Source organism: Chiloscyllium plagiosum, unplaced genomic scaffold (genome assembly GCF_037043375.1).
Source record: "Chiloscyllium plagiosum isolate Xiang-an unplaced genomic scaffold, Cpla_swu_hap1 HiC_scaffold_9, whole genome shotgun sequence".
Taxonomy (NCBI): Eukaryota; Metazoa; Chordata; class Chondrichthyes; order Orectolobiformes; family Hemiscylliidae; genus Chiloscyllium; species Chiloscyllium plagiosum.
Window position 1 is genome coordinate 72,762,099 of NW_028270147.1, and position 24,931 is coordinate 72,787,029.

Consider the following 24,931-nt stretch of genomic DNA (forward strand, 5'->3'; position numbering starts at 1 on the left):
TGGTATTAATAACGTTCCAAAAATACTAAATAATCAACGGGCAAAAAAGGGAGAGGAAATAAATGCAGCAATTAGTCATAGATGTGTACAACACAGAAACAGACACTTCGGTCCAACTTGTCCATTCTGACCAGATATCCTAAACTAATCTAGACCCACCTGCCAGCACTTGACCCATATCCCTCTAAACCCTTCCTATTCATATACCCATCCAGATGCCTTTTAAATGTTGTAATTGTACTAGCATCCACCACTTCCTCTGGTAGCTTATTCCATACACACACCATCCTCTGCATGAAAAGTTACCTGTTAGGTCTCTTTTATATCTTTCCCTTCTCACCCTAAACCTATGCCCTCTAGTTCTGGACTCCCCAGCCCAGGGAAAAGACCTTGTCTATTTACCCTATCCATGCTCCTCATGATCTTATAAACCTATAACCCCTCAGCCTCTGACGCTCCAGGGAAAACAGCCCCAGCCTGTTCAGCCTCTCCCGTAGCTCAAGACCTCCAATCCCCGGCAACATCCTTGTAAATATCTTCTTAACTGTCTTAAGTTTCACAACATCTTGCTGATAGGAGGGAGACCAGAATTGCACATAATATCTGAAAAGCGGCTTAACCAATGTTGTGACCTCCCAACTCCTATCCTCAATGCTCTGTCCAATAAAGGAAAGCGTACCAAATGCCTTCTTCATTATCCTATCATCTCTTCACCTTCAACCCCGCCCCCAAATGAAGCAAAATGCTCAGAGACAGAGTAGTTTTACCTATTGCGGGCCCTGGAGGGAGAGAGAACGATCTCCCATGTGCACAGGGACATGGGTTCTCAATATTGTCTGGAATAGCAGTTTCTTAATGAATTATATAGTCATTTTACAGGGAGAAGCATCCAAATAAGGCAATATACATATTGTTTGAGTGATTGTAACAATCAGCGAGCATCAACAGTAAAGATTGAGCCATCTGCTGTTACACAAATGTTCTTAACTTTAACTGGCTTCACATAGTTACTACTTTTCACCTTGTTGAACTGGCCATACATACCGAATCCTTCCTCATCTTATTAAATGGCTTGACATAATGAAAACTTTTTCACCTTGTTAACCCATTATTTTTGCCTCCAGCACCTCAAGTTAACTGCAAATTCTTATCTGATCTGAGTCACACTCAGCCGAACCTCTTGTTTTTCACGACCTGCTTATACCCTATACACATTTTCATTCCCTCCTTTTACCATTTCCACCGAGATGGCACGACCAGCTTTCACAAGACTGTGACAGCCAGTATTTAAGCAAGTTGCTGAAACACAGCATACAATAATTAGAATAACAAAAATAACTACTCCATTACAGTTAGCAGAATTTGAAAAATCCTCCCATGTGGAAAACAAATTCACCAATAAAGTTCTTAAAATTCACAGTCCTTAGTGACCAGTCCATCCCCTCCAAGTCGAGTGAAACAAGCTTGTTCTCCAAAAGTCTCTTTCAGTAAAGTCCAACTTGAAACCAAAATCCAACTTGAAAACATGGAGAAATCTGAATTCTTGGATAAGGGCAGTTAAATGCTTCACAAAACTGACAAGACTTCCATTCTTCCAGAGATGCTTCAGATGGAGGATACCATTGCATCTGAGCATGCAGTGCAGCAGCTGCAGTTACAGGCTAGGTGAACGCAGCATTCTTTGCTGCGTCTGCTCCTGTTCTGCTGTTAAATGCAACAAAGCCAGCTAGCTGTTGTGATGTTAGCTTGGTCAGTGAACCTTCATATGCCTTAAATGATTAAAAAACAGGTAAAGCTCACGTAGTTTAATGTCCATAGGGAGGCCACTGACAAAAGCGCACCAACCTCCTCTTAACTGTTGTTAATTTCTTCACTTTTCATGCTCATGACCGGGGAGCTAATTGAATCCTTTGGATCAGATTGTGGAGGTGTTGGCAGTGGTCCAAAGGTGTGCTTTACCTGTGAATGGACAAACTCTAGAGAAGATGTTCACTGCTGAAAGTATCTTTGCATTTCCTCTCTCATTCCTTCCTTGCCAAGGTGGGTATCAGTACAAAGATAGTCACACATTTAACTGTACTAAATTGTATCTGCCTATTTCAACATTCTTTTAATTCTTGAAGTTTGTTCCTCTGTTCACTATTTATGGCATCATCAAGTTTTATAAAGCCATAAACTTTAAATTTTACTGCCAAAACAATTCAATCAATTATAAACAATAATTAATGGACCTAAAATTAAACCCTCGAGGGACCCCATTCAGGTTATTCAAAAATTATTTTCCTTTAACAAATTGAAACTTGGCTAATGTGAAAGCTGTCAGGAAAAGTATTTCAAAAGTCCGTAACAGCAAGAAGACAACAACATGTTTCCTGTGCTTTAGCAATTAAAGAGGCAGTTTCAGTTCAGATTTAAATCTCAAATACTCGTGGGAAACAAATGCTGAATATTTTAAAATATGTTCTCCAAATGAAACTGCCCAAATAAAACAGTCAGAATTACAGTGGCAACTTTGGTAGAGATCAACATTCTTTGAATTTGCAATATGAAGGGGGTCAATGAGGTCTTAACAATAATTAACAGAACTGAAACAGCTCAGTCTCAAGTTCTAATATTCTCTAAAATCTTAACAAAACGTTAAACTCAAAATGCACTCTTTGTGAACACTGCATTAAAAACATAGCAGCAAAGATATTTTAATACAATATTCTCATGGCTAAAGCATGATCACTGACCCAAATGTTTTTTTTTAACAACAGGCATTGTAGAATTTCAAACAAGTCGGGGCCCAAGGCACTCAATCAATTTGTTTTAAGGTTACAAGTTTAGTAATTTTAAAATGGACATAATGTTGTACAATTTCAATGTAAAAACAAAATCTACCCCATTACATAGCCTACAAAACACACTGAATTGAGATCCTGGTTCAAAAAAGGGAAAACAGTTACTTAAAAGGATTTCTGAACCAGCATTTTAACAAACCAAAATTTTAAAATATCAAACACTCTCAACATGGCACAATTTACGTTGAAACTTCCCCCCGACCCAAGTATTAGTACAACCTTAATTTCAGTGTTTCTCGTTTTTTTAAAATCCTTTCACTGAAATTACACTTAGAAAAAGAGAAAGCCCTTGCAGCAGACCACATGGCACCGCAGTCCAAGCCACTCTCTTTCCCCCAGAAGAAAGACTCAGAGCCTCAAATTTCATCACTAGGAGACTTTAATCCCTTTCTCACTTTACTCTTCTAGGGGGCTTGAACCCCACTTAAACAAAGAAAACCTGAACACCAATTAAACACAGAAAACTTGAACCCCAATTAAACACAGAGAGCTTGAACCTCAACACAGCGCGAAGGAATTGAACCTCAAATCAAACCACTCAGAGCACTCGAACCTCAGTACTGTGCAGAGGACTCGAACCACAATCAAACCCAAGCCAGGTGACTTGAACCCCAGTACCACACAGAGGACTCAAACCTCAATCACACCCCACCCCAGGGGACCCGAACCCAAGTACCACGCAGATGACTTGAATCTCAATTACACCTACCCCAGGAGTCTTGAACCCAGTACCGTGCAGAGGTTTCGAACGTCAATTATAGCCCCAACACAACGCAGAGGACTTGAACCTCTGTTTGTCAACACGCTTGTGAAACTGTATCTCTCGACTGAACTAATTAATGTTTGTGGAATCCATAGAATAGAGAGTGATCGAGTGAAGGGACCGCCTCTGGCACACAGGAATATCGAGAGGGACCAAGGTTTAAAATCTTACCTATGGGCCTGTACGTCTCGAGATACCGATGTTCCAGGTGGCCGCTGACACCGTTTGATCGTAACCATTTGTTTGGATCCTGCCAACTACGCCAATATTGCTATCTCGATCCCCCCCCCTAAATCGAAGCAAAACGCTCAGAGACACAGTGTAGTTTTACCTCCTTCATCTTTCTTCCAGGCCCTGGAGGGAGAGAGAACGATTGCCCATGTGCACAGGGAAAATTATGAGGGGTGTGGATAGGATAAATAGACAAAGTCTTCTCCCTGGGGTCAGGGAGTCCAGAACTAGAGGGCATAGGTTTAGGGTGAGAGGGGAAAGATATAAAAGAGACCTACGGGGCAGCTTTTTCATGCAGAGGGTGGTACGTTTATGGAATGAGCTGCCAGAGGATGTGGTAGAGACTGGTACAATTGCAACATTTAAGAGGCATTTGGATGGGTGTATGAATAGGAAGGGTTTGGAGGGATATGGGCCGGGTGCTGGCAGGTGGGACTAGATTGGGTTGGGATATCTGGTCGACATGGGCGGGTTGGACCGAAGGGTCTATTGCCATGCTGTACATCTCTATGACATGGGTTCTCAATCTTCTCTGGAATGCAGTTTCTTAGTGAATTATATAGTTAATTTACAGGGAGGAGCATCCAGATAAGGCAATATACCTTTTGTTTGGGTGATTGTAACAATCAGCGAGCATCAAAGTAAAGATTAAGCCATCTGCTGTTACACAATGGATGTTCTTAATCTTAACTGGCTTCACATAATGAATATTTTTCACCTTGTTAAGCTGGCCCTACACATTGAACGCTTCCAATATTGTTAAATGGCTCGACATAATGAATGGTTTTTCATCTCATTAATCCATTACCCTTGCCTCCAGCATCTCATTGTTATCTGCTAGTTCTTATCTGATCTGAGTCACACGCTCAGCTGAATCTCTTGTTTCACAAAACTCAGAACTTAACTCTTTCCCTACCTGCTTATAGCCTATACACATTCTCAATCCTATGTACCTGCGACTTCAAGGTCTTTGTTCAACAACACTCCCCAGAGACCTTACCATTAAGTGTAGAAAAATATTAGGGAAACCAATGGGCCAAAAGACCAAAATGTCCATGGAATTGATTGGTTACATCTTTAGGATATTAAAGGAAGTGGCTACAGAGAAAGTAGATACTAATCTTCAAAGAATCATTAGATTCTGGAAAAGCCCAAGATTAGAAAATTACTTATTCAAAAAGGGAAGGAAACAAAATAAACTACTCTCAGCCTGTTAGTTTAACATTTGCCATTGTGAAAATGAACTAGGTGAAAGTGAGGACTGGAGATGTGGAGATCAGAGTTGAGAGTGTGGTGCTGGAAAAGCACAGCAGGTCAGGCAGCATCTGAGGAGCATCGACGTTTCATGCAAAAGCCCTTCATCAGGAAAATGAAGTCTACTAAAATGTATCTAATAGCAGAATATTTAGAAATACACAATATGATCACACATGGTTTCATGAAGAAGAAATTATGTCTGACAAATTTCGTAATGGAGAAATTATGTCTGACAAATCTGTTTGAATTCATTGAGGATGTAACAAGAAGGATAAAAGGGGGAAACAATAGATGAAATACATTTGGGCTTATAAATGGCATTCAATAGGCACTGTGCGCAAGATTACTCAACAGGATACATCGGCATGTGTATTGAGAACTGTGTATTAGCATGGATAACTAATCCAAGACAGAGTTGCGTTGAGAAAAAGCAATTTCTGGATGGCAATTTGAAACTACTGGAGGGCTGCAGGAATCAGTGGTGGGACTAGTTATTTACAATACATTTATTAATAGTTTGGATAGAATTTGCAAATGACACAGTCTACAAAGCGATACAGATGGGTTATGCCAGTGAGCAGAAACTTTGCAGATGCAATATAATGTGAGAAAATGTCACGTAATGCACTTTGGCAGGAAAAGAAAGAGAAAGACTACAGCAGAGGAGGAACTGGGGGTCCTTGTGTGAAATCACAAAAAGGTTAGCATCCAAGTTCAGCAGGTAATAGGGAAAGCAAATGGAATGTTGGGGTTTATTTGAGAAGTGAATGGAATATAAAAATACGCAAAACTGCGTAAGTCACTTGTTAGGCCACAACCTACCATGAACAGTTTTGGTCTCCTTATTTAAAGAAATATATGCTGGCATTGCAGGTAGTCCAGGAAAGATACATTAGATTGGTTCCAGCATGGAGGGATTTCCTTATGAGACGAGATTGAGTAGGTTGAACTTAGACTCTTTGGAATTTAGATGAACAAGAGGCGACCTTATTGAAACTCATTAGAATCTTAATGGGCGTGACAGGTAAGATGCTAGAGGTCGTTTCGTCTTGTGGGAGGTTCTAAAACCACAGGGCATAATCTCAGGAGTTGTCCATTTATGACGGAGTTGAGGAGAATGTTTTTCTCTGAGGGCAGTGAATCTATAGAATTTTTTTACTGAAGACGATTTCAAGACAGGGCCATTAAGTAAATTTAAGGCTGAGATAGGCAGATTTTTAACCTGTGAGGGGGGAATCAAAGGTTATGAAGAAATGGCAGGATAGAGAAGTTGAGCGTTATCAGATCAGCCATAATTTCAGGGAATGGCAAAACAGACTGGATGGGATGAATAGCTCATTTCTGCTCTTATGTCCTCAGGTCTTGTAAATTACAGAAACATTGAGAACTAGCATCACTTTTTCATTTTGCAGGTGTCTTTTTTTTCAAAATGGGCAATGTATTTATTTCCCAACTAGCTGGAATTATAGTCAGCTATGATGTAAGGATTCTTTTCATACTCTAGCATTTAGTATTGCTCATTTAACAACTCTGTACTATAAATTCAGGTTTCTTTTTAACTTGGTGTTTCTTGCTATAGAGTGCAACATAAGTAATGAGCAATGAATCTTAATCCTAACAAACAATTTTAGGGAGGAGACAGATCAAAAAAGGTAGCTTTGTGTATTGAAGGCCATCCTCAGTTTGCATTTTGCAAATGTCATCGCTTTCAGAGTGCTTCTTCTATATTTTATGGTGCAAGTTACTTTTGTCCTTTAATCATAATACGTTTATGCTGGTTTCATGGTGCTTCCCAATAGGAAAGACATCAGTTCTACGCATCTCTATTTGGATCTTAGCACTTTCGGGATGTAAACAGGGTTTCTGCTATTTTCAAGTTGTGACATTAGCTCAATTCAGTTTCTGAAAGGCTTACCATTTGCAATATCTTAATAACCAAATTATTTGAATATAGATCAGTAATGCATTTTAGCAGATGTTAATAATACAAATTTAACAACATTAGATTATTTCTGTGTCAAGTACTTCAAAGGTTTTTTGCTTCTGGAAATACTACTTTTATTTCCATAACTCAGTTCTGAAATTGTTTTGCTTTCTCCTGCTATATAGTATTTTGTAAACTCCAAATGTTATGAAAACACCATGTCAAATCATCAGTTAATACTTGTACTCATGAGCTACATTCCACAAATATTTGAATAAGATCCACTTGACACAATGGGGCAAGAGGCAGCACAATGTTATATATTCCCTTCCACAGCAGCATCACCAGGGTCTTGGAAGGAACCTGCAGACTTAGCGAATCATCATAACTAAAGAAAGAGTCATGGAAGTAATTAACACAACGACTGTTGTCAAAGAACAAATTAATGGATTCATACCTTTGCAATGCACAGCAATAGCTCCTTCTTCATTTTCACATATTGTTAAAAACCTTTTCACTATGGAATCACTAGGCGTGCTTCCATCAACAAAGAAAAGGTCGTAGTGTAGAAAGCCAGCATCTGTAAAGCGTTTAGCATCATAAATTTTCTTGTTAAGTCTGATTATTGTGGTAACACCATGTTTTCTGAAGTATGGAAAATATGCTTCTGGTGCATGGAGAGGATAACCTAAGGATTGGTTAAAAAGAACCCAGTTTAATCCAAATGTGAAAGAAAAGTTACTAAAATCCTTAATAATTACATTGTGCAACATTGTGTAACTTTGTCCACACCCTTAAAAAGCACTAATGCCTTTTCTTCTATTTAAAGCATTCAGTTGATTTGTAGTGGAGTTGCCAATGGTAAAAAGATGAATGTTTTTTCCACTTAGCAAATTGGATTTACTATGAGAAAAGAAACAGAAGGAAGGAAAGCACCATGAACTTTGTGATGCTCAGTTCACTATATGAAAGGGTTACCATCTCTTAAGCCAAAGAATACTTTTTCTTTTGACTATCATCACTCTATATATCACAAGAAGTTACAAAGTCCCAAGGGAATACTACCAGCAATATCTACCCACATTAAATTTGATGGATTCAATAGCACAGTAGTCTTAATATTGAATTTGAATCCCAAAATAATTGAGTTCAGTAAACTTGGTGATTCATGAGTTGACAAACAAATAAAAACAAACATTAAAATCACAGGTCAATTACAGCCCAATTGTTCCCTAAAGTCCTTCATGAAAAATAATTTCCCACCTTCAGTCAACAAGCTATTCTTGTTCCATGACATGTGATCGGCTACTGCAGATAGTATTGAGCCAGGCATTTATAAAAACAAAATCACAAATAACAAAACTGACCCACCACATTCTCAAATAGTAATGCTGAACTGCCAGCATTGGCCATGCACCTTATACAGAACAACCTCGGCTATCTGATAATCAATTGTCCGACTTTCGGATTATCCAAACAAGATCTCAAGATCCCAGTATGGCTTCGTTTGCCTATGATCAGATCAGTTATCCAAACAAAATACTCCCTGCCCATCTCGCTCGGATAATCGAGGTTGTTCCATATATGTAAATTATTTTACAGTTTTGCACCTGAGTGTTAGGATTAATAGCCCACATTCAACATAACCACGAAGAGTCAATATTTTGAGGATCAGGTAGGGGTTAAGGATATTGGAGGCCAGATTAATCACATTTTCTTTTAAGGAAATTATTCCATGCAGTGAATGTCATTTTGAAGAATGCAAATTAAAGAAACTTTCACTTTATTTAATGGTTCGAATATATTTTTGCATCAATTATAATGTGGCTAAATTCCACACAATAGTATTTAAATTAACAGAAAATGGATGACCATTACTTTACACTTGAGAAAAATGTACATAAAATGCAAGACAATAGAACTTCTTCAAGTGTTAAATCTCCCTAAATATACACAAACTATCTAAAGAGGCACACTTGAAGACAAATAGATTTAAATGTCTTAATAACAATAGAAACTGATTATTTTGGAACTAATTGCATAAGTAGCAGCGCCACCTGGTGCCAGAAAGCTGAAACTAAATTCAAAACTGACTGATTAAACTAGTTTCTGCAAGAATGTAAACTTGAGAGTTATACTATCTCTAGAAATATTTAATGAGAATTATTGCTAAATAGAAACAAGAGGAATTTCACAGCACCATTATCACCAAGTCCAATTACCACCTGGTTTTGGTTTCAAATGTACAGAGGATTTGAATTTTAATCACACCACCTGGAACACTTGCAGAGCCATCAGACATAACCCAAAGTTCATGCAAGACTAACAGTAATTCATGGCAACCTTTTTCACTTTTGACAATCAGATCATCATATTTTGAGTTAGGAGTCAAAACAAAAACTGGCCTTTTGCAAAGTAAGTCCACACTTCACATATTTGTGACTTTCATTTTAAACAACACAACAATGCTGAAAAATATTGAAAATTGCTTTTCAAAAAATAACTTGTTCAAATATAACAGTATTTGCTAGTTGCAGAGTATTAATATTTTGTTTGTCTTTGGATTACAGAGAAACAATACATGGTACACTGATACAACCTTAAAGATTGTTCAAAATATTTTCCTCACCATTTTCAACTTTGCTTTTTGGATGGGGTCCACTGAAAGCCAGAAACTTGCCTCTGATGATCCAATTAATATCACCATTTTCTACACGCTGCAGAGAAGAAATGCTCATCACGAACAAGGCTCAGGAGATGTCACTTGGACACTTAAAAAAGTTCTCAAGTCTTTCATGTGAGAAAAACAAATGACATATAAGGTACACATTTACATACTATGGGAATTGTGCACATTCCAACATTTCCCACATGCTCGACATTCAGCAGTCAGAATTGAATAGCCAAAGAATTGTCCAAAGAATTTCTGATTGATGAGGTTGAAAGAAAATGCATCATGGGGAGGCAAGTGTGGATTCAAATAAAGCTTATGGCCAAAATAGTTGCTTGGGGGAAATCGAGAAGCAGACCACCTAGAATGAAACAAAGTTATCCCTGCCACAGTAAATTGCATCCACCATAAATTCTATATTTTATCTCCATATAAAGTACAAATCACTTTTCACAGTAATAAAACTACAATTACTCCAAGTACACAATAATTGGGGGAAAGGGAAAACTTGCCTCATAGTGCTCATATTCATCCACATCAAATTTTTCAAAATTTAGAAAGCCATGTTGGAGGGCCTGAAAAATAGTTTATGTAATCAAATGTTTTCAATAAGTAGTGCTATATATAATTCAAAAATAATTCAGACAGTTTTAAAACCTAAAAGCACTCTGCCTCTAACAAACTTATTTGAAAAGATAACTATTACCTATCTAGTTGTCTCTTAATCTTTTGAATAATATGCATCTTTCAAACATAGTGCGAAGATATCCCACGTTTAAAGGAAAAACACACTACAGTATGCATGGAAATAACGTCAATAATGTCATCGAATTTCAGATAGGTTTTGTGTAATTGCTCTCATACTGTCACAATATACAAAGTTTTAGTACATACTATTTTTACATTTCTTGGATTTACCAGAAAGAAATATACCAATGTAATATAATTCAACTTATGGGGTATAATTTTTTTTCTCTAATAAGGAAGACTGTACAGAATTTAGCACCCATTTTTAAAACCGATTCATATGGAAACCTATGCGTCACTTAAAGTTGTGATTCTCTGGAACATAGACACAACTTTAAATGAGGATTTCTTGAGCAGTTTCCTGAAACTTTCATGGATGATAGGAGATTTATACCCATTTATTCTTAAATAACAGGGGCTGAGGCTGGAGGCATGCAATCATGGTGCACACAGGCTGTTTATTATCTGGATTGACAACTTGGCTTCATTTATTTGTATAAATAAAAGGACATGAAAAAAAGGACATGAAAAATCGATTGTAGTTGGAGCATGACAAGCTTAATAGTGAAAACAGAATCCTTCATGACATCTTGTGCTTGTTACCATATTTAACAATAGGAACTGATAGTCCTGTAGCATGTTACCTCACTCATGCATGAGACAAGACAGGAATCACTGCAGTTACAAGTTTCACATTAAGCTGGAGTGAAAACAGAGGGATTTGTCAAGGAAAAGAGAAATATTCAAACTTTGTTTTTTCTCTGAACATGGAACTTTTGAAACTGAAGGATATTCAACTTCTTGATACATTGTATTCACTTATAAAACTGAGTTGTTTACTAAATGGCTCCTTCTTCTGAACCCAAATTATTTACATCGTGAAATTTATAAGAAACAAAAACAAAGTGTAATTAAAAGCAACCAGTAACTGATTTGATAGACCACATACCTGATTAATTGCATGCAAACAGTCCAGAATGGTTAGGTGATATGTGGAGTTTCCAAAGGAGGCATCTCTATAAAATAAAAAACAATTTAGCAAAATGAATTTATCAATGAAATATCAATTTACTGCAGAAAGAATTGGGATTCAAACTGCTAGCACAGTTATGGTTGAGAAAGGAAATAAAGATTTGGGGCTATGCTTATTTATTATCAGTTGGTAAAACCACAAGCTAATAGCAAAGCATGATATAAATTATAAACTTCAATACATTTTCCTAATGACTCAATAGGCAAGTGCAACACAGGATTCTAGACAGATTTGAAATGTCTCAAGTTCAAAAAAGTTCAGTTTAGTGAGCTAATCATGGGTAGGGTTCATTGGATGCAATAATAGGTAGTTAGGATTCCTTGATCACCATCCAGTGCATCTGTGAATCTAGGATGATAAATTAGCCAGTGTGATCCTGATAACACTGCTGCTTCACAGCGCCAGGGACCCAGGGTTCGATTTCACCCTCACGTGACTGTCTGTGAGAAGTTTGCATATTCTCCCCATGTCTGCATGAGTTTTCTCCCACAGTCCAAAGATATGTAGGTTAGGCGGTTAGCCCCATGCTAAATTGCCTGTAGTGTCCAAGGATGTGCAAGCCAGATTGTAAATATAGGGTTACAGGCATATGGTAGGGGGGTGGATCTGAGTGGATTGCTCTTTAGAGGGGTGGGTGGCCCGCTTCCACACTGTAGGGATTCTATGAAAAGTTTGTATGATATTTTTTCCTCATGAGACATTCATTAACTTCAGGAGAGGGGAACATGGAAAAAAACAAATTTGAAATTCCAACTTAAGTGCAAAGTTTAAAAATAAACCAACTAAAACAGTAAGACAAAATCAAATATAGCTGACTCTGAAAATCTGAAATAAAAATGAAGTGCTGAGAATACTATGCAAATCTGGAAACATCTGTGGACTACGAAACAGGTAATGTTTCAAATCAAATAAGAAATCCCTTCAATCTTAAGAAATCATAAAAAAAACTTTGAATGCAGGAAGTCAGAAACAAAAACATTGCTGGAAAAACTCAACAAATCTGGCAGCATCTGCGGACAGAAAGCACTGACTTTTCTTCATAACTCTAAAGAAGTCACATTCAACTTTGAAACATTAACTGAGCACTTTCAACACTTTGTTATTAATATAACTAAAATCACATTTGTACACACCTGATATTACACAATCCATTACAAACAAAGTAGTTTTCAAAAAGGTCAGAATCAGAAAAGTATTACATCGCACTCAGCCATTGTTTGCATCAGCTCTTCAAATGAGCATCATATACGAATGCCATTCTCCCCCATACTCTTTCACATTATTTAAGTAGAAACAATCATCCAATGCTTTCACATGCCTCAATTGCACCTGCCTCTGCCAAACAAAGCATCCCCGATTCAAACCACTCATTGTGAAAAGCTTCTCTCTCATTTGCTTCTTTTGCAAATCACTATAAATCAGTGTTCTCTTGCTCTTGATTGTTTTACAAGCAGGAACCAGTTTTTCTTCTATTACTCTACCCAATCCCCTTATGTTTTTGAAAACATGTATCATACTGCTTCTGAATTGCCTTCTCTGCAAGGAGAAATCTCTTCAATCTATCCTCATAATTGAAGTTTCTCATCACTGGAACCAATTTTGTTAACCTCTTCTGCACTTACTCTAATGGGTTCACAGCCTTCCTACACAGAGATAACCAGAACTATAAGCAATATTCTAGCTGAGGTCTAAAGACAATGCAGTCAACCCAATTCAGAAATTTATGAACAAGTATTAACAATTATTAACATTAGACTTTTTGACAAATTGAAGCAACACATGTTAAAGTGCAGCCTAGTTTATCAACCAAACATCAAGAGCATATTCTGGACTTCTCTAAATGAACAACAGATGGGATATTGAATATATTTTATCACAAAATAGTTTTTGCCTTGGCTGAATTTTGCCCTGTGGAGCATGATAGTAGTTTGGTTGTAGAAACTTCAGGGGATTGTGGAAAATAAACATTTTGTGAAAGCATTTCATCTTGCACTCATCAGGATAATAAATATCAAAGCATATATAAAATATTTATGCTGTGCAAGACGTAACAAGTGCCAATTGCTTGGCAGTCAGATTCTGATTGATAGAGGCATTGCCATGAGTAATCCTATGGGTAACCAGTTAATGCTGATTGATAATTAGATGCCAAGCCTTGTTTCAATCTTATACAAGGCAGGTAAACTCTGATTGAGTCTTAGAGATGTACAGCATGGAAACAGACCCTTTGGTCCAACTCGTCCAGGCCGACCAGAAAATCCAAAATTAATCTAGTCCCACTTGCAAGCATTTGGCCCAAATCCCTCTAAACTCTTCCTATTCATATACTTATCCAGGTGCCTTTTTAATGTTGTGATTGTACCAGCCTCCACCACTTCTAGTTTTGGACTCCCCTACCCTGGGGCAAAGACCGTGTATATTTATCCTATCCATGCCCCTCATGATTTTATAAACCGCTATGCAGTCACCCTTCAGTCTTTGATGCTCCCAGGAAAAACAGTCCAGCCTATTCAGCCTCTCTCTATTGCTCAAGCCTTCTAACCCTGGCAACATCATTGCAAATCTTTTCTGAACCCTTTCATGTTCCACAACATCCTTCCTATAGCAGGGAGACCAGAATTGAACACAGAATTGATTCCAAAAGTGGTCTAACCAATACTTTGTACAGCCACAACATGACCTCCCAATTCCTATGTTCAATGCACTGGTTAAGACACTGCCTGAAAAATGAACCAGAGAATGGCTGTCACTTATTTTGTTATGCTGAAACAAGTGTAGTGTATGTACATGTTCTTTCAATTCAGTACTCCAGCAATATTTTGGACAGCATAAAATTTTCAATGGTTACAAAATCAATCTTAAAAAAATTATAATGTTTTTTAAACAATCTCACTAAAGTATTCTTGTCACATACTTCATATCTTCAATTACTTAATTTTTCAATGGACACCAACTGACTGCATATGTCGGGAGTTTACTACAGGGGCAAAGAAAGGAGATAGGCCAAAGTATATTTCAGCCAGAATTGGAGATCAAATCTGTTGATGTTATTCTGAAGCACACAATAACCATGTAGTCGGTTGAACCTACAGTTCTACTCTTTCAAAGTGGGTTTCATATGCCAATTTAAGACAATGTTACAGTGCAAAATTGGGTCTGACTCTGAAAACTATGCAATTCCTAGCTCTCCCTGATGTTTGAAATCAATTTAGAAACCACAAATAAAGGGATTTTAAAAAACAGGTTTGGATATTTTACGTTACACAGGAATTACAAGAAGTAAGCCTCAGTCTACCTGTCATGCAATCAGATCATGCCTGACCTGACCCTGACTCAATTCTTCATCATGCTGGCTCATTGTAGCCTTCAACTCGACATATTAAAATAAAACTGACTACACCTCTTTAAATACTTTCAGTGACCTAGTGTCCACAATTCTTTAGGGAATAAAATTCCAGATATTCACTAACTTCTGGAAGAAATTTGCATCTCAATTTTAAATTCCCTTAATCTGCAACTATGCCCCCGAGTTCAAGGTTACTCCACTAGTGGAACACCTTGTCAACATTTATCCGGTCAAGCCCTTTCAGAAACTAGTATTATCTGAATGCTAATGCGTAAAGCCTTACCCTAATATTGCTATTCCTCACTTCTACCAAACGAATTCCAGATTACAATCTATTAAAATAACATCATAACCATGACACTAATACTTTCATTGTCAAAGCTACCCCAGCTCCTTTTCCTTTTTGTCTATTCTTCTAGAACATCTGATACAATTAAGTATTGGGTTCTCAGTCTTGGTCAAACTGTAAGTACGCCTGTGTAATTGTTATCAGGTTATAGCCACTTATTTATATTTGTGCCAGTCAACTTCTCAATCTTTTTCATAAACTATGAGTGCTTTCATATAAAAAGCCTTAAGCTTTGACTTTTTAACATCATTGCTTACACTGATTCTGCAACTCGTGTATATTTTACATTCCTATCTGTTACACAAGTTATTGTTTCCGTCTTCACTACCTTGAACTCTCCTCTTAATCCTGTTTGATTATATAAACTTCTCTTCAAGTGAACCCTCACAATTAGTTGTAGATAGGGCCTTAAACTAAAGTAGCTGAAATAACTGAAGGGCCAGCATTTGGACTTAACAGAGATACTAGAGAGATAGGGTGTAGGTCTGCTCACTGAGCTGTAGGTTTGATATCCAGACGTTTCATTACCTGGCTAGGTAACATCATCAGTGGCGACCTCCAAGTGAAGCGAAGCTGTTGTCTCCTGCTTTCTATTTATATCTTTCTCCTGGATGGGGTTCCTGCGGTTTCTGGTGATGTCATTTCCTGTTCGTTTTCTGAGGGGTTGATAGATGGCATCTAGATCTCAAACACTCTCAAAGAAAAACTAACAAACTTAAAAGACCCAGTACAACCCATGGACAAAACCAACGTCGTCTACAAAATTCCATGCAAGGACTGCCACAAACACTATGTAGGACAAACAGGAAGAAAGTTAGCCACCAGGATACACGAACACCAGCTAGCCACAAAAAGACACAACCCTCTCTCCCTCGTAGCCCTACACATGGATGAAAAAAAACCACCATTTCGACTGTGACAACACATCTATCCTGGGACAGGCTAAGCAAAGACATGCCAGAGAATTCCTAAAGGCCTGGCACTCCAACCACAACGCCATAAACAAACACATAGATCTAGATGCCATCTATCAACCCCTCAGAAAACGAACAGGAAATGACATCACCACAAACCGCAGGAACCCCATCCAGGAGAAAGATATAAATAGAAAGCAGGAGACAACAGCTTTGCTTCACTTGGAGGTTGCCACTGATGATGTTACCTAGCCAGGTAATGAAACGTCTAGATATCAAACCTACAGCTCAGCGAGCAAACCTACACCCTGTAGAAGGAAGTCCAACGAACAATACAAATTTTAAAACAGGAAAGGGAACTGGAATAGAAAAAGGATGGTAATGGAAATGAGCAGAAGTGGAGACAAACTCACAGATGTACAGATGGAGAATGGACAACTGTTCATCAGATATTGGTATCACTTAGATGTCCTAAGGTGATATTGTGAGTAGCACTTGAAAGTCTGAGGGCACAACATGTAGGAATACAGAAAACTCAAGCATCGATAAACAGGTATTTTATCCAGTCAAAACTCCATACAGATATTGTGTAGTAGTATTAAAACAGGTCACACCAGAAAACATAAACATATAATCAAAACAGCATCTTTAGCACCTATATCAGTTTTTGAAGAACCAGTCAGATATTACTAAACTGGACCATTACTCAAACCAGAAGCAGCACACCAATACATTCTTAAAATTCTGAATATGACAACCCAATTCCCAAAGGGGCATTCTTTTGAGGACAATTGCTTTGTCCAAAGGTGGACTGTTGCACAATTGGTGGATAAATTCCAACTAAAAGAACAGAGATCAGCTAGAAATCAGTAAGTGGATATATGAAGAGTTAATGGCATCAAGTTCACGCATCGAACAGTTCACTGAAGATGACAGGTTTGACCATAGTCAACCCAGAGGGGAAAGGAAGCCTAATGAGGGTTAGATAGGGTGGACAGGGTGAGCCTTTTTCCAAGTATGATGACGGCGAGCACGAGGGGGCATAGCTTTAAATTGAGGGGTGATAGATATAGGACAGATGTCAGAGGTAGTTTCTTTACTCAGAGAGTAGTAAGGGTATGGAATGCTTTGCCTGCAACGGTAGTAGATTCACCAACTTTAAGTACACTTAAGTCGTCATTGGATAAACATATGGACATACATGGAATAGTGTAGGTTAGATGGGCTTTAGATTGGTATGACAAGTCGGCGCAACATCGAGGGCTGAAATGCGCTGTAATGTTCTATGTTCTATAATACTGAATTCAGCAAAGACAGATTAGAAGGCCTTAGTTTAAATCTATGGCCCATCTATAGATAGTAAACCTAAACCTTTGTGGCAAAGAAAAGATACTTTAATTTATCTGTATCCTTTGGACAGGAAGGAAAATATATCAGTTAGGAAAAATACATCAGATAGGACCGTTGCTTTTATTGTTAATCTGACCACAACTGGAAAAGGTACAAACTAAAACAGGAACACGCTCAGTTGTCATTCATCCATAAATAGTTCATTATAGGACGCCACTCTGCCAACCATGTTTATGGCAACTTGTTGAAAAGAGCTATTCAGTTAGCAACTCTTACTTGTTCTTTTCCCAATAACCTCAAATTTATTTTTATTTTTGAGTAGTCTCCAGCAAGGAAAACCTCAAAATTTAAAATAGACAGACAGTCAGTTGCTTCCATCAACCAAAAAGTGATAACGATTATCCATTGATATCAAAGTTGATGCTTAACCGTGTTTACGCAAGTTCACGTCTTGGAATGTTAAAATTATTATTGCTATAATGCAGTATTGAAAAGGTTAGATGAGCAAAAAATATTTTTTCATATATATTAATTCTTTGTCCAAAAGTAAAATACTCTACATGCTGATATAAAACTATAAATAAACTGCACAAGAAAAATCATGAATGCAATTTTGATTTCCTAAATAAAGGAAAACAAATCAATTTTCACTAATTAGGTGGCTCATGGTGGAAAATCTCGGCAAACCTACAGTTCCATCCTCCAGTCTAGTACAGTGAGTTATATTTCTGACAGATCAGATTTATAGAAATCCTTTTCCAAGATTTGCATCCTGCTTTGCCATAAAGTCTGTGAAACACTTTGCAGCAAAACAAGTTCACACAAATGGGAAGATCATAAGGGGTGGAGATTGTACAATCTCTTTCCACCATATTCCTGAACATAATAACTTGTGATATAAAATTCCCATTAAGAAAATATTAAATCTGTGCCCTCTTGTTACTGACTCTCTTGTCAGGGCCCAGATTGCCTATAGAGTACCAGCACCAACTCAGCACATCAATTATAAACAGTAGGCAGGCTGAAGCCACCCTGAGAAACTGCAGAAGATATATGACACTTGATTTACCCTGATAGAATGCAAAGAGGCCAAAGTTACCACAGGTCAAAAGCAAGGATCAGAGCAGACATGTATTCCATATTGAACAATGAAATAGTCATTATGACCCAAAATTCATTAAGAGGCAGTCAGCCAGACAAGAAGGAGAGAAATTATAGAGTCACAGTCATACAGCATGGAAACAGATCAACTAGTCCAGTCCAACCATGCTCCCAAACTAAACTAGTCTCACCTGCCTGTGCTTGGCCCATATCCCTCCAAACCTTTCCTGTTAATGAATGTATCCAAATGTCTTTTAAACATTGTCACTGTACCTGCATCCAGCCACTTTCTCTGGCAGTTCATTCCATACACGAACCACTCTGTAAAATATTTTCCCCTCACGTCCTTTTTAAAATCTTTCTCCCTTCACCTTAAAATATGCCCCCTAGGTTTGAACTCACCCACCCAATGGAAAAGACCATTGTCATTCACCTTATCTATACCCCTCGTGATTTTAAAAACCTCAATAAGGTCACCCATCAGCTTCCTACACTCCAGTGAAAAAAGTCTCAGCCTCTCCAGTCTATTTTTATATCTCAAATCCTCCATTTCCAGCAACATCCTGGTAAATCTTTTATGACCCCTCTCCAGCATAATAATATCCTTCCTACAACAGGGCAACCAGAATGGCAGAACAAGCCTCAACAACATCCTGTACAACCTCAATATGACGTCCCAATTCCAATACTTAAAAGTTTGAGCAATGAAGGCAACTTGCTAAATGACTTCTTAACCACCCTGTCTATCTGTGATCCAAATTTCAACGAATTATATACCTAAACCCCTAGATCTCTTTATTCACAACACTACCCAGGACCCTACCATTAATTGTATAAGTGCTGTCCATATTTGTAATACCAAAATGCAATACCTCACATTTATCCAAATTAAACTCCATTTGCCTCTCCTCAGCCCATTGACCCAATTGATCAAGTTCTCTTTGTAATCTTAGAAAACCTTTTTCACTATCCACTATACCACCAATTTTGCTGTATTCAGTAAACTTACTGACCATGCCTTCTATATTCTTACCCAGGTGAGGTACACTTTAGATTTGATCCAAAAAAATTGGCCTATTCCTGTTTCTATTGTGAACACCCACTTGAGAAAGTGCACTGATATTTTGAATTAGGTTTTATTGTCACATGTACTCAAGTACAGAAGTATAGGAATACAGTGAAAAGTGTACAATGTCACTAGACATGGCACTATTAGATTAGATTAGATTACTTACAGTGTGGAAACAGACCCTTCGTCCCAACAAGTGTACACCGACCCGCCGAAGAGCAACCCACTCAGACCCATTCCCCTACCTTTACCCCCTCACCTAACACTATGGGCAATTTAGCATGGCCAATTCACCTAAGCTGCACATTTTTGGACTGTGGGAGGAAACCGGAGCACCTGGAGGAAACCCATGCAGATGCGGGGAGAATGTGCAAACTCCACACAGAGAGTTGCCCGAGGCAGAAATTGAACCCAGGTCTCTGGCGCTGTGAGGCAGCAGTGCTAACCACTGTGCCACCATGCCGCCTATCTTAGGGACGAAGGTAGCAAATAGAGAAACAAAGTAAGAAGTTAACACTATAGTCCTTCCTAGCATTAAGTGGAAAAATAAAGTAATAAAGGAAAAATGTTGAACCGTCTTCCTTAAGTACACTCTCTGCAGGGGCTTGGTCACCTCTGCTCTGGCTTCCTTTCTGGGTAACCTAGGGCTTTCTGCTCTTGACGTCACAGATGACGGGGAAGCTGCCTCATTAACACTTCAGGCTCATTCTAACCACACTGGGCTCAGACCAACAGCTGCTTCCTCATACCAGACCTCCAGTTGACACTGCTCTGGGCCCACAGTTGCTCCATGCACTAAATCTCCAGCCGACACTGCTTGGGACACACGGCTGCTGCCACATTCCCCATGATGCCATCGCTGCCGCTGCTTCTATCTCTAGAACTCTACAAAGAAAGTTGAAAAAAAAAGACGAGAAGGGGAGGGAAGGAAAAAAAAGAATGCAGCTGGCCTGAAGCAGACAGGCCTATTGTGCTGGTGTCACCATTTTGAATAGCTGGCCTGCTCTCCCCTCCACGCTGCCCTGTCCTGCTCCCCTCTGCGCTACTGGTATATTCTCTGCTACTGCCACTGCTTAAAAGGCCTTAAAAAAATGAGGGAAAAAAAAGCAAAAAACAAAATGAAAAAAAAAAGAAAACAAAGAAAGTAGACAGAGGTGGACGAGCCCCGGACCAGGAACCCAAATGCAGCACCTATGCGTTTATTTGGTTGTGCCACAAGTTTAAGATTTAATTAAAGTAAGTAGATTCCCAATTTCACTGTCTGATGAAATTAGATTGACAGGAAGTACTGACCAGGCTCTTGTATTTAATAAGAATCACTATTACTGTAAGCAAATTCTAACCACAGGTAAATAGCTATTAATTATCAACACATTACTAGTTAAAACAAACTCCCTTTAAAATCCTGACACATACACACACAGACAAAAGAGTATAGATTTAATAAGGGGAAGGAAAAAATACTGGGAAAATGAGGTGTTTGTTTTTCTTCCCAAGATGTTCTGTTTTCTGACATCCTTTTTTCAGTCCTTTAATTCTTTGCTGAAGTCATAGGAGTTTTAAATATTAATTGTTCAGTTTCAGAGTTTCTGGTTAGAGACAAAAGCTCAGAGCAAATTCAGAGGCAGAACAACTGCCTGGCTCCAGGCTTGGCTACAAAGATATAGACTCAGACCCTCCTTAGTCCAATGTGGCAATTTTCTGCCACTGTATCATGCATATACAAAGTGCACAGGACCAAGGGTAGTTGCTAGGCTGGTGATCTTTGGATCCACAACTGGTTACAAATGCACAGACCAATCTACAGACTGTCACCAGGAGAATCTTACCCTGCACACATCAAACAATGCTGTACTATCTTATCATACCTCTCCATTGCTTGCAAAGTGGGTGTAAACACAATACAATGAGTTACCGGAACTTGCTTTTAAAAATGTAGCAATTCCTCTACAACCTTTGATTTTAAACCAGCCCTTTTCTCATTTTAGTCCACTATCAAAAAATAAAGAAAACACAAAAATGCAGTCTTTACATTATACTCCCGCACAGGTTTCCACTGATTCTCTTTTATCTGACCTGATCAGCATATTCCACCAATCCTTCTACCTTTTGTTCATCTGGCTTCCTCTTTAATGCATCTACTCTATCTACCATTTTGTGGTTCATATCTGAAGATATCTTTGAAATCACAGGTTTGCAAAATGCTGTTGAAGAAGCCTTGATAAGTAAATGCAATGCAACTTGTTCGTTGTACACACTGTTGCCACTATGCCTTGGTGATATGGGGAGTCAATACTGAAGTTGGTGGATGGGGTGCCAATCAAGTGAGCTGCTTTGCCCTTGATGGGAGTTAAACTTCTTGTGTCATTGGAGGTACTCTCATCCAGGCAAGGGAAACGTATTTCATCCCACTCCTGACTTGTGCCTTGCAGGTGGTGAACAGGCTTTGGGAAGACAAGTTATGAGTTCCTTGTGACAGAATTCCGAGCCTCAAACTTTCTCTTGAAGCTTCAGTATTTAAAATGGCTGGTCCAGTTCTGTTTCTGGTCAAATAGTAACCCCCAGGATGTTGATAGTGGGCGACTAATCTATAGTAATGCTTTTGAATGTCAAGGGGTGATGGTTAGATTCTCCCTTGCTGGAGTCGGTCATTGCCTGGTGTTTATGTAGTGTGAATGTTGCCTGCCACTAATCAACCCGAACCTGGATGCTGTCCAAGTCTTGCTCCATATGGAGACTGACTACTTCAGTATCTGAAGAGATATGAATGGTGCTGAACATTGCATAATTATAAGCAAATATCCCTTTTTATCCTTTTGAAGGAGAGGTTATTGATGAAGCAATTGAAGATAGTTGAGCATAGGACACTACCTTGTGGATCTCAAGGGCTCTTGTAGCAGTGCTAACATTCCTACCTCTGGATCAGGAGGCCCAGGTGCAAGACCCACCTGTTCCATTGGTGCATAATAACAATTCTGAACAGGTTGATTATAAAATATCTACCTAAGGATCTCCAGCAGTAATGTCCTGGGAGTGAGACAATTAACCTCCGACAACCATAACCAGCTTACTTTGTGCTAGATAGGTCTCCAACTTGTAATGAATAATTTTCAATTCCCATTGCCTCCAGTTTTGTTTGGGCTTTGCAATGCCATACTTCGTTAAAGGCTACCTTAATGTCAAGGGCCAATCTCTCACATCTCACCTCTGGAATTCAGTATGTACCATGGCTGTAATGAGGTTAGGAACTGAGGGGCCCTGTCAAAATCCACAGAATCAGTGGGCAAGTTATTGTTAAGTGAGCATTGCTTGGTAGCACGATTGATAACCCCTTCCATCACTTTGCTAATGATCAGAATAGTCTGTTGTTTTTAATTCATTTGTGGGATGTGGGCATCACTGGTAACCAGCACTTATTGCCCGACCCCAGTTACCCTTGAGAAGACCATAAGACTATAAGACACAGGAGCAGAAAGTAGGCCATTTAGCTCAATGAGTCTGCTCTGCCATTCAATTATGGCTGATAAGTTTCTCAACCCTAGGAGGAATCATGAATGGTGCTGAACATTGTACAATCATCAACAAATATCCTAACTTCGGAGCTTATAATGGACAGTAGGCCATTGATGAAGCAGAGGAAGATGGTTGGGCCGAGGACACTAGCCCAAGGAACTCCTGCAGAGATGTCTTGGACCTGAAATGGCTGACCTCCCACAACTACGACCACTTTCCTATGTGTAAGGTCTGATCCAATCATCAAAGAGTTTTCCCCCATTGATTTTAGTTTTACTAGGACTTCTTGATGCCACACTTGGTTGAATGCAGCCATGGTATCAAGGGCAGTCACTCTCAACCTCATCTCTGTGTCGATGTTTGAACCTAGGCTATAATGAGGTCAGGAGTTGAGTGGCCCTAGTATAAGCCAAACTACAGTAATATTTGGGGAGAAAGTGAGGTCTGCAGATGCTGGAGATCAGAGCTGAAAATGTGTTGCTGGAAAAGTGCAGCAGGTCAGGCAGCATCCAGGGAATAGGAGAATCGACGTTTCGGACATAGGCCCTTCTTCAGGAATGAGGAAAGTGAGTCCAGCAGGCTAAGATAAAAGGTAGGGAGGAGGGACATGAGGGAGGGGCGTCGGAAATGCGATAGGTGGAAAGAGGTCAAGGTGAGGGTGATAGGTCAGACTGGGGTGGGGGCGAAGAAGATTGCAGGTTAGGAAGGCGGTGCTGAGTTCGATGGATTTGACTGAGACAAGGTGGGGGGAGGGGAAATGAGGAAACTGGTGAAATCCGAGTTCATCCCTTGTGGTTGGAGGGTTCCTAGGCGGAAGATGAGGCGCTCTTCCTCCAACCGTCGTGTTGTTGTGGTCTGGCGATGGAGGAGTCCAAAGACCTGCATATCCTTGGTGGAGTGGGAGGGGGAGTTGAAGTGTTGAGCTACAGGGTGGTTGGGTTGGTTGGTCCGGGTGTCCCAGAGATGTTCTCTGAAACGCTCCGCAAGTAGCCGGCCTGTCTCTCCAATAAAGAGGAGGCCACATCGGGTGCAGAGGATGCAATAGATAATGTGTGTGGAGGTGCAGGTGAATCTGTGGCGGATATGGAAGTTTCCTTTGGGGCCTTGGAGGGAGGTGAGGGGGGAGGTGTGGGCGCAAGTCTTGCACCTCCTGCGGTTGCAGGGGAAGGTGCCGGGAGTGGAGGTTGGGTTGGTGGGGGGGTGTGGATCTGACGAGGAAGTCACGGAGGGAGTGGTCTTTACAGAATGCTGATAGGGGAGAGGAGGGAAATATATCCTTGGTGGTGGGGTCCGTTTGGAGGTGGCGGAAATGACGGCGGATGATGCGCTGTACATGGAGATTGGTGTGGTAGGTGAGGACCAGTGGGGTTCTGTCCTGGTGGCGGTTGGAGGAGCGGGGCTCAAGGGCGGAGGAGCGGGAAGTGGAAGAGATGCGGTGGAGGGCATCGTCGACCACGTCGGGGGGGAAATTGCGGTCCTTGAAGAAAGAGGCCATCTGGGTTGTACGTTTTTGGAACTGGTCCTCCTGGGAGCAGATGCGGCGGAGACGAAGGAATTGGGAGAATGGAATGGCGTTTTTACAGGGGGCAGGGTGGGAGGAGGTGTAGTCCAGGTAGCTGTGGGAGTCGGTCGGTTTGTAGTAGATGTCCGTGTTGATTCGGTCGCCTGAGATAGAAATAGAAAGGTCGAGGAATCTGAGACTGTCCAGGTGAATTTGAGGTCGGGGTGGAAGATGTTGGTGAAGTTGATGAACTGTTCAACCGCCTCGTGGGAGCACGAGGCGGTGCCGATACAGTCATCGACGTAGGATATATTTCACT

At 39.6% G+C, this 24,931-nt stretch overlaps 1 protein-coding gene across 3 annotated transcripts in view; it reads right to left on the reverse strand.

Moving 5' to 3' along the window:
• cdc14ab (cell division cycle 14Ab) overlaps positions 1 to 24,931 on the reverse strand; it is a 181,512-nt gene that overhangs the window by 81,686 nt on the left and 74,895 nt on the right. For all 3 annotated transcript variants that reach the window (XR_006313008.2, XM_043699680.2, XM_043699682.2), the window contains exons 6-9: positions 11,386 to 11,452; positions 10,202 to 10,264; positions 9,648 to 9,735; positions 7,476 to 7,706 (exon numbers count right to left, since the gene is read on the reverse strand). Coding sequence is in view for 2 of the 3 variants with exons in the window: in XM_043699680.2 (XP_043555615.1) it covers positions 7,476 to 7,706; positions 9,648 to 9,735; positions 10,202 to 10,264; positions 11,386 to 11,452 (449 nt within the window). In the remaining variant the exon portion in view is untranslated. The remainder of the gene's footprint in view (positions 1 to 7,475; positions 7,707 to 9,647; positions 9,736 to 10,201; positions 10,265 to 11,385; positions 11,453 to 24,931) is intronic.